Raw genomic sequence first — 11,246 nt, 5'->3', positions numbered from 1 at the left:
GAAAAATAACATTCAAAAGATGGATCTCTATCTTTTCCACTTTATCTACTGTTACAATCCATTTTGTTGGGAGCCTCCTTGGATTTTTTTATTTATTTTTATGGTTTTTTTTTTCTGTCATGCAGTGTTCTGTGAACAAATTCTGCCCCTCACGTTCACCTGCCTCCCTCGTCCCGTCTGGGTTTGGGTCAGCCTTCACATGAACAAATCGCGTGTGGTGACGGGATTCAAGGGCAGAGGAAAAAAAAAAAAAACGGGTGAAGGACAAAATACATGACAAAGGCAAGATGGATGTTGATGGGAGGAAGGGGAGCGGCATCCTACAAAATGATTCATTCAGCTTGTAACTCGCATGGATTTGTTTGAGGACTTTGCTCGATGTTCCAGGATAAAGTAGGGCAGAATGGTATGGTGACAGACAAAATATAGTGAACGTTAAAAATTAAAAAACCACAAAGACAGTTACAAAGTCGGCCTTCTATCACCCGAAGAACATTTCCTGGATTAGAGGACTAATGTCTCAGTAAGATCTAGAGCAGGGGTCCCAAAGTGGGTCCTCGAGGGCACATGTTAAGATTGACTGACAATCTTAACATGTAGATGTGCTGCAGAATTTGCTTTGGTGTGTTGGACCAGGTCACACCAACTCTGTGACAGATCATCAGTAGAGCAGGTGTTTAAATTAGCTAACCAAGCTAACCTACCACAGCGATCATTCACAGGGAGTGAGAAAAAAGTAGAATACAAGTGGTTTTGGGCTCAACCGTTTCTCTGTGTCAGTTTCCCTTTGCGGCGGCGCACTGCACTAAATGAGTAATACCTACAACTCCGGGTTTCATTTTGTTCATAAAACCGTTCTACCATAGCAGCACAACTATGGATGACAAGCAAAAGAATCGTCTTTTTACCATCCAGCTTTTTGTGCATGCACCAAATTTCCGGGTGTAAACAATAACGTGGAATGTGTGCAGACCAATAAACTTGACTGGACTTTGAGAATTATAACAAGGGTCTTCCTGTAAAGTAGAGCTACCAAATGTATCATATTGCAGTCATCATTGCAACATCATATCATGCAATATTGCAACCAGAATGGACTGCCTCTATACAATATTTTGTAGACTATTATATGACGCAATGCATGAAAATTCTGCCTGCCAGTAATAGATTAGGCGACGAAGACAGAGACAGGGAAGCTGGTTGGAGTTGATGGGAAGACGCATGATCCTAAACACGGAAAAAACCTTGAAGAAAACCTGTTAGAGGCTGGAAAAGACTCCAGACTGGGTTGGTGTTTCACTTTCCATCTGGACAAAGACTATACAACCCGAACTACAACGGAATAGTTTAGATCTTGAAAGACTTGAAAATCGATGTCCATAGGCATTCGCCGTCCAATCTGACTGAGACTGAGAAATCTTTGCAAAGAAGAGAGTGCAGAATTTTTAGTCTTTAGAAGTCAAGGAACATATTTTCCTTTCACTTCAGAAGCATGGATTACTTTGAGTTGCTCTATCACATAAAATGCGGATAACCTGTGCAGTAAACACTGGTTGTTGAGAACATACAAGGGAGAAGGAAGGAGCGAGAGTGAGGTGACACACTGAGCACTGACACACTGACCTTCCATAAGTTACAAAAAGAAGTGAGAGGAAGGAAAGTGAAAGAAGACCGGAATAGAGGAGTAGAGATGAAAAGAGAAGACCAAAGGAACGAGAAATTCAGAGGGGACTGGGTTTGGTGGGGGTAGCAGAGCAAAGGAAGTAAAGGTATTGAAAAGATTATAGGATTCAGAGGAAAGTAAAGGGAGGAAAAGTGTGAGATTAAGAAATTAGAAAGGAAAACAGGTGGAAGGTGGGCGGGGGAGAGACTGGAGAAAAGAGGAAGAAGCAAGCAGAGGAAGTGACAGAGAGAAACAAAGGGAGACATGAAGTGAGGGAGAAGGAGGAAGACGTGTCAGATTAAAGGGAGAGGTGGAATGAAAGAGTGATGGGGGATGACTGCTGATGAATAATTGGTGGTGAGAACACAGCGGAGCAGCGACGCTCAGCCTCTCCCGCTTCGCCGGAGGCCTCGCAAAAACATCAAGTGCCGCATTAAAAATAGCAGCAATCATTTGAAAACAGGCCCGAGGAGAAGCGTATTTACAAATAATTACTCCCAACATTTGTTTCATCCCACTTGGAGGTGCGGGGCGTGTGCAGCAATATGACAGTTCAACACGGTGGGGGGAAGAAACACCTACTTTCTTTCTAAGCAGCACTTTTAACTCGGAGGGCGCCACCTGCTGCGGCGATTGACACCAAGTCTCGTTCAGACAATTATCGTCATCTCGTCTCGTTTATGGATGTGCGCAGCGTGACTCTGGGACATTTAGGAAACTTTTTTGTTTTTACCAAACATCTCTCGGTTTTGAGATCAATTATAAATGGAAAATTAAGCGGATCACGACATCTTGACCTACAGCTACAGGTCGTAGTAGTTAGCTTAGCTTAGCTTAGTGCAGGCGCCCGGTTAACAGATGGTACAAGTTCCGACGCAGCAGTTTCGAGTTCAAATCCTGTTGTCGGCACTCTTGCGGCGTGTCTTTACCTCCTTCCTTGAGGGTCACTATCCAATAACGGTCACTAGTGCCTACAAAATTATAAAAAATAAAAAAAAACGCTGTTCGAAACTGATTCAACAAGATTGAGCACTACTTCCTTTGTGTAAGTGACGCTGTAGTTCGGGCCGGTGCCCTCCTGCTCCAGTCCTGTCCTCAGCACCTTTGCCGAGGTTCCCGTTGGGTTCTTGTCTAATAGCTTAAAAAAAACAACAACAACAAAAAAAAACTGTTCAACCTTGTGTCAAATATAGGCCATTAGCAAAATAGCCAGATTTAGCACTTTTTTAAAAGTATGAAATTATCAAAATTAGTCAACACTGAGGCGTCACGTGACGCAGTTTATCGCCGGTGCCTTGTAAACAAAGGCTACAGACAGTTTCGACCTCAAGGTGTCAGGCATCTTGGTGAGGATACCTGCTTGGTGAGAAGGTGTTCCAGGCACATCCCAGTGGGAGAAGACCCAGAGAAAGAGTCGGGGGGGCAATCTCTGGTCTGGGAACGCTTTGGCATTCCCCCAGAGGAGCTTGCCCAAGCGGCTGGGACGAGGGAAGTCTGGTTTTCTGTTTAACCACATAACCCCATCCTGAATTAAGCGGAAAATAAAGGACAAATGGAAGGATTTTAATTGGTTTCAGTCTTAGTAACCACCAAATGCAAGAATGACAACGGTTTAAAGATTTATAAAAACATCTTTTAATGAGCTTGGAGTTGTTTGAAATGCTAGAAGTCCTCTATTGAAGTAAAGCGTCATCTACTGCAACCCCAGACCAGCTGGCAGAGACCCTCACATCTAATATCCTTAACCATCCCCTTAAATATGAAACCCAGACAGAAGGACACAGAGCAGTGGGTGAAATTTTCACATTTAATAATAGACAAAATGTTCAGTCATTCTTTTATGTACATCAGTAATTACAAGGTCAGTAAGCCATTCTCAGGTTTTACATGTTGTTCATCAGCTTTTAGTGATGCTGGTTTGCCTTACAGTGCTGTCCGACATACAAAATATGCTAATGTGCTGTAATCACACGTTTAAAAGCCTGAATGCAACTTGCCTTAAATGAATTGAGAACTCAATGAAAAGTCATTCACAATACTTTCTCATTATTTACAAATAAAGAACAGCAACTGCTAAATTATACATATTAACAAACTACTTTCTCAATATATATAATGCCGCTATACAAAGAGACAGAGAGAGAGAAAAGAGGGTAATGCCTGATTTTACAATGACCCTATTGGGATGCTTTAAACCTGTGCATCGAAGCTTTTTAAATACGCATTAATGCTGCCAGTGTTTGACAAAAATAAATCTACTTGTACTGTTAAAATTAGACATTATTTCCATGACGATTTATAAATATTTGTCTGTACACTTCAGGAGGATAACACAAGAGATTAGTGAGCGGAAGTAAGGCCAATGTAGAAGTGAGAGTTACCTGGCAGAGAGTTTGAGGCTCGGTAAGTGAGATCGATAGGAGGAAGCTGCCCGTTCCTTCACGCAAACGCCGAGGTGACAGCGTACAAGGTTCCTACACGTGTCCCCACCCCCAAACTCACACACAGACACGCCATCCACCCCTGTGGATATTTAGAGCAGCTCGGGGGCCACTTCACACTCCGGTGGCTGCAAATGGTGGCAGGAGGTAATCGTTTGGAAAATCTGAACTTTAGGACCGGGGGAAGTCCTTTAACGCGGCACCGGGAAGCGCTCGAACAGTAAAGCTCCATGTGCGATACTCAGAGGGAGAAGGTCAAGAGACTCAAGTCTTACAGATACCAGGGGATGTCTTGTGCTCTTTAGATCTGATTTGTTAAACCGATGACGTCTAAGTTGGCAAGGAAACAAATAAAATGAAGCTGAAACATCTTCCTGTGATATTAATTCATTAAAAAGAAAAAAAGACATTCACAACTCTCGTCGGCCAGCACATCACGGCAAGGTAAGAACTTGTGTGGGGAATCTGTTTTAGTAGCTGCAAAACGTCTCCCCCTGCACTCACTGTGCCAATCCCCATGCAATATTTAAAACAAATCCATCGGTAAGACGTTGCGGGCCGGGTCCACGTTGTTGATGCAGTTTTCAGTTTTGTTCTAAAAGCAAGATAAAAGTAAAAATAAAACAAAAAGCTTTGCCAGATGGTCAGACACATGCCGTTGTGCTACAACTGGTCCACAACAAATACCATCCACTGATCTGCTGGTGGAAACCTTCAGTCGACTGAACATCGACAGATCGACAGTCAACTTGTTGTGGAAGGTGCAGTAGGGACGCACCAAGGAATCGACTGTTGGGGGAATCTGGACGATGTTTGGTTTGATTTGCTCCAACAGGTTAGTGGCGGGTTGGCTCAAAAATCTCTTTTTTTTTCTGATCAATGAGAAAGATAAAAAAAAGAAGAACAAAAAGCACAAACAAATTGGTCTGACACCACTGTGGATGCGGTCAAAGTGAGGACAATTCAAAGTTAGCTGCTTTCAGTATCAATGAGGCGTTTGCCATAAGGTCAGAGGAAGCACAGTGATGCAAGACATGTCCAGAAACGTCTGTGGCTCATTTAGGGTGAGAGAGACTGAATTTCAGCAGATAACAGGAAGGTGGAGCAGAGAAAAACAAAGTTGCATTTTTTTAAAATAATTTTTTTTGAGATTTCAACTCGTTTTCAATCTGACTTTGACGTCCTGGAATCTTTTTAGAAATTTGACCGCTAAGGCAAATATCCGTTTCTTTAGCAACGCTCGATATGCTAACCGCTAGCCGAAAGCTAAAAACATTAAAGATGCTGAAAACAATTAAGATGCCAGTTCGATGTAGCCTTCCTGCTAATAACTTCTTAAAGACAAATTGAAATTGCCAAAAACTTCCCCCAGTTTTTCTGGGAAAAGCTGCCAAAGTATCAGAAACTGGAAATTGATCATTTGAGAAGAGCGTCGCCAGTAATCAAAGTCTATGGTCTGTGTCTGTTTCCATTTTTGTTTGTTGTTAATATCAATGATTTAGCACTGTACCTGTGGGCATTGAACCAAAATGAGTATTATTTGAAAACATGGAAGAAATCTGATAGTCCAACAGACTTGAATGAGATGGAAGAGTTGAGGTAAAACTGCTCCCTGATGCTACACAGAAACAACAACAACCTTTTCATGACTTGGCAAAAACAACGACAACAGGCCTACTGGGCTTCTCTTGCTGTGATTAACGTTAGCTAGTTAAAATACTTCAGTAATCCTAATTTAAGATTAAATTAACCAGCACTAACCTCCAGGTCTAAATCAAGGAGTTGGAGGTGAAATGTCCAAGACAAGTGCTGAAATTGCAATATTTCATTTACATTCCCCTATTTTCTCACAATGCATCCGAACGCTGAGGGAAACACAGCAGCTGACGATAAATCTGAGGTCGTATTTGATGCTTCTAGGTTTCATCAATGTCGAGATCGCGACTCCAAAACCAACCAGTGGGTTACTTCTGATACGACGCTCACTTGTCCTAAAACCTGAGACTGCTAAGAACATTCCATTTAGTTGTACAATCATTTAGGAGTTGAAAGAGACACTTTTTAGTTGTTTTACCTCACAATAAATAAAGTAGGTGATGTTTGTGAAAAAAAAACAACAACATAAGTGCAGCTTGTAATTTAATGGCAGTTACTGAGGTGCTGAAGTTCATCAATAGTAAATAAATAGCTGCTGCTGTTGGACTCAAAGTCCTCCTAAAGCTGCAAAAGCCAGATAGAGCAATACACAGGTCGGCCATCTTGGTGTCAGCAGGACATCAATCATTGTTATGGTAACCGGACTGCGAAGGTTATCTTTATTCTGGTCGCCACCTGCCCCCGGACATACAACTGAATGTTTTTATTGTCTTTTTTTTGGTTTTTTTTACATTTTTTTCCAGTTTTTTTTAAATGAAGAATCTTTGATTTGCGAATCAGTTTGTGAAAAGCGAGAAAACGGCGGCGTTTCCGAATGACTTTGCAGACTCTGATATTAAACATCCAGCGCAGCAAAGTGGTGGAGGGAGGCCTTTGTTTTCTTAAAGATGGTGGAAAAAAAGAGATCCAACTGTAAAATGCATTTTATAGCTTCTGATTCGTGTTTGTGTGCGGGTGTGTGTGTGTGTGTGTGTGATGAGAAACTTCTAAAAACACCACGCTTTAGCAGAAGCAACGGATTTAAACAGCACTTCCTAATGCTGCAATAAACGTTAAAGAAAAATTAAATAAAAACCAGCTTCGATGGAAATGAGTTGAGGGAAGAAAAAAATTTAAAATAAGAGAAAAAGCAAAACCAGCAGAAGTAGTGTTGACTTCTTAATGCTGCTGTGACTGCTGGAGTTGCTGAGTGGAGTTGTGGGGCGCTTTGTAATTACAGAATGTCAACTTTGTTCATGCTTTCTGCTCTGACCTTTTCCCGCCGCTAAAAGTGTGCCCTTTAACCGACCAGATCGCCGCAGCGCAGTTCTACGGCACCGAGCACACGGGAGAGCTCGCAACCAAACACAACAAGCTCTTTAGGGCACGACGCAGGTTATTAAACTGTTCCATAACGGCACATTTCAGAGGGCGGGAAGTTAATAACCTTGTGAGGCGGAGGGATTTCTGCTATTGAATTATGTCTCTGTCTTCTGTCAGAACCCTGCAGGTGTTGTGGCAAGAAACACTGCGGAAAAGATGACCGTCAAGGAGAGAATGACGATGGAGCTGAACGTAAAAAAATAAATAAAAAAGTGGAGATGCGATACAAAAACAAAAATATTGTCTCGGGACCAGAATCCATCTGGACGGGTGACTGAACAGACAAAAGTTTAAAAGTCAGGTGCTTTCTGGTTCCATGAAATGCTACTTGGCAGCAACAAAGAAAAAAACCCAACCTCTTCTGTGTTTTTGCTAGCGGTGTTTCCATTACTGTTTTTTAATCGCATTAGAAATGGTGGATAGAAATGGCAAAATTTGGGAAACCTCTCTGGGATTCGCAAAAACCCCCCCAAAAAAACGAGGAACGTTCAAGCTAGCATTTGTCAGAAAGCCCAAAATAAATGGGTTTTCCAAAAAGGAGCTAATGCGCTAAAAGAGATGGAAACAGATTTGCCAAATAAACTCTAACATATTAAACTTTCCCATCCACTGCCGGGCCTGGACCTTACCAGAAGCACAAAACTTGGAAGAATTTTAAATCTGAATCTTCATCTAAGATGGAAGGCTGCCACTTTTTCTGAGATATGTGGTTTGTGCTAGCTAGCAGTCACTACTTCCTGTTTATGACGGTTGTACATAGCATCATCATCAGATTAAATTAGGGCTAGCATAGCCTGGTGGATTCACTCCAAACCAGTAGCTGGAATACGCCTCATTTGCATTTTTATTTTCTTTTTGGCAACATTTCAAATGTTCGCTAGATATTTGCAAGCTAACTCGCAATTAGCTTGCGTATATCACAAGCTTATTAGCTTGTGGGAAAAAGGCTCAAAGTCTTTTGAGTCTTTCTCTATTTCTGTTTCTACTTTCTTTATTTTAAGGAACAGTAAGGTGTTTTCAAACAGACATAAAGGCTGTTTGTTCACTCAGGCTCCTGCAACAGAAAGCTACATTTAATTTTGCCGTTTTGTGCTTTCCATACAGGCTATTGATGATATAAAAACAGAAATTCAAAACAATAGATGGTGTTTGGTGGAGCTGCTGTAAGAGTGAATCTGACATGGGAAACAAATTCAGCAGATTTCAGGAAGGCTGAAAATCTTAATCAGATCAAAGATTTGACAAAAACAACCGTAGATTTGAAATCGGCCGGAAGCCTCTGACCAGTGTGACCAGATCATCAATAACTACGCTGCTGTTTGCAACAACCAGCAGAAGTTTTACTGATTCCTTTGACTCCCTCATCTTCCACTCTTTGAACAAAACAAACAAAAAAAAGAAAGTAGGCATAAACTTTTATTATTCTCTTTTAATTTAGTCGGAGGAAATAGTTGGTAGCTTTACAGCTAAATGTAAAGCTAATGTTGTGCTAAATGTTGTGTTGTCTCTTGTTGAGGAATTACATTTTTTTAAAGTATGTGTTTATTGGTTTATTTATTGTTCGTCTTTCTTCTTAGTCAAAGCAGCATCTTTATGTTTTTGGTCGACAAATTGAATGTTTTTAAGCTCGGCTGGTTGGATCAGTGGACTTTCGTGCCACGCCCTCCAGCTAAACATTAGCGGTTGTTTTCATTACGACTTTCTGAGAAAAGAATCTAAAATAAAATGTGGTAAAATGAGTCACTCAGCACATATATAAAAACAATAACAAAGAATCGGAATAAGACATGATGACCACTCAGCTCCAATCGGTCTGGTACCGTATAAATCCTGGTCCGTCAACAGGAAGTTACCTTCCAGCTAACCGAGCAGCTAACTAATCCTAATTCAAAGCCATGCATTTAGGATTCAGGATCAATAATTTGAACAATCGAGAGACAGAACTATTAGTCTGATTATGTTCAACCGCTGTAGTTACCTTGTAAGAGCCAGAAAATTTTTTTATCACACGCCATTTTCTCATGCCCACAAACTACCGATGGATGTACATGTGATCCGTTACGCCGTGTGGAACGTTGGAAGCAGACTGGCGGGGCGGCGGCCTCTGCTGAGCCGACCCGAGGCAGACGGGGGAGGCGGACATGGAGCGTCTTCTTTCCTCCACCCGGTCCGGTCGGGTTCCAGGAAGGCGGTTCCCGATGGAAACGTCAGACTTTGGCCGCGCGGTGGATCATCCGACTGTGGGTCGTCGCAACCGGAAGGCTGCTGGTTGTGTGGTCACGTTGTCCGGGGCAACCGGTGAGCGGCCTCGACTCAGTGCTTACAGATGGGTAACGACGCAGCTGGGGAAGCCGCGTTTTCTTTTTGGGAGTGTGTAGTTAAGCGTTTTCCAGTTTGTTCCTTCGATTCAAAGTGAAATAAAATTTATAAAAAGCAGAACAACAACAATAACAAAAAAAAAAATAATAATTTAAATTAAAACATCAACATTTAGGGTTGCAGAGTCTCTAGAGTTTTGTTTTTTTTGTTTTGTTTTTTAGAAACTACGGGACTGAGGATGTGCTGTAGCAGCGAGCCGCCTCCACTCCGTCCAGGCCGTGTCAACAAATGTAAAACGTGGAGGAAGGGGCGGAGTCAGCATCTCCTCTGGTCCTCTCTCACCCCCCCCTGAGACCCCCACAACACCCCTCCATCTTTGTCCCGGTCAGTTTTGGTACGAGGAGAGAGAGAGAGAGAGAGTGAAGGGGTATGTGGGGGGGACCTGCTGATCTCATCAAAATGTTCCAGTACTACATCCCAGCATGCACCTCTCCCTGCCAGAGCAGAGCTGGCAGAAGTCTCTGACGGAGGGAGGCTGAGCAGCGAGGAGGAGGAGGGAGCAGGGTGGGGGGATGAAGAGCGTTGGGTGTAGGGTGGTGATGGGCTCAGATGCAGGTGGACGGCTGTGCAGAAGGCTGCTGCTTGCGGCTCCTCAGACCCCCGGACTTCTCTTTGTAGCCCACGCACATCTGCTGGGAGACGTCGACCAGCGCGCTGGCCACCGCCAGACCTGCACACACACAACACACGCACACCCACGCACACACACACCAAAGTAAACAGGTGAAGACGTACAGCGGTACGTACAGTTGCGTACGTGTCAGTTACGTACAGTGACTTGGAAAACCATTTATAGTCCCTCCTAGTTTCACACACATTGCTACATTGCCATCATAAATGTTGTCTTTTGTGATGTAAAGTTGCAGTAAGCATTCATCTACAGAAACACACCACTCCAGGTCAGAAACAACCAATCAGAGCCAGGGGGAGGGTCTTAACACTGCTCACACACTCTGCCTTGCTCTCTGCTCAGCTACAGCTGTTGTGTATGCTAAAGCTAGTTAGCAAAACCTTAGCATAGACTGTGGATAAACAGTTTGTTCTGTTTCTCCACCCTTCGCACAAACAGCAACATGTACATGGGTGTGATTGGCAGCGCTAACGCCCTCCTCCAGGCTCTGATTGGTTGTTTCGGTGTATTTCAGCAGATGGCAGCAGAGACACAGGGATGAGGTGGTAGAGTTTGGTTTTTCCACAGATTATCTCTCATTGTATTATGATATTTTTGATCATTTTAACAAATATGGAAACAAAAAGATTCATTTAATTTTTTTAGAAATAAAAGTTGCTACTGCAGCTTTAATGCGCTTGTCCAATGGGAAGCAGCAGGGGTTTTCACTGGGGCTGTGGACCAGAAGTAGATAAGAATCCTGAATACTTCAGACTAAAAATTCTTAGAAATTACAACAGTTCAAACATCACATATGCTTTACTGTACATTAATTATTAATACACTTGGTGGAAACTGTCTTGGCGCTACGGCGGAGGCAGAAATGTACTGTATTGTTTTTATCCACCGAAATGGAGGGAAAATGGAATTTTGATAACTAATTGATATGTGCTTCGAACCCCTTTACTTTGAAACACCTTTATAAAATCCAGTGTGAACCATTGATTTCAGAAGTAATCTACATAAACTGAACTTTGTGATTTTAGGTGTGAATACTTTTGGGAGCCACTGCAACAGATGCTGAACGACTAGAAGTTGTAGCATCGGTCTGGAGTTTTTTCCTCAGACTCCTCCG

The 11,246-nt window shown here is 42.5% G+C and overlaps 1 protein-coding gene across 1 annotated transcript in view; it reads right to left on the bottom strand.

The window, feature by feature from the left end:
* Positions 1 to 3,451: 3,451 nt before the first annotated feature.
* The window catches only part of atrn (attractin), a 145,563-nt gene continuing 137,768 nt past the window's right edge, over positions 3,452 to 11,246 (bottom strand). Inside the window, exon 29 of the mRNA XM_044142753.1 lies at positions 3,452 to 10,171. Within this exon, the coding sequence (XP_043998688.1) occupies positions 10,047 to 10,171 (125 nt within the window). The 3' untranslated portion in view covers positions 3,452 to 10,046. The remainder of the gene's footprint in view (positions 10,172 to 11,246) is intronic.

This window comes from Gambusia affinis, linkage group LG16, assembly GCF_019740435.1.
Source record: "Gambusia affinis linkage group LG16, SWU_Gaff_1.0, whole genome shotgun sequence".
Taxonomy (NCBI): Eukaryota; Metazoa; Chordata; class Actinopteri; order Cyprinodontiformes; family Poeciliidae; genus Gambusia; species Gambusia affinis.
The sequence above is the reverse complement of the archived record's forward strand: the minus strand, read 5'-3'. Positions and strand labels throughout refer to the sequence as shown.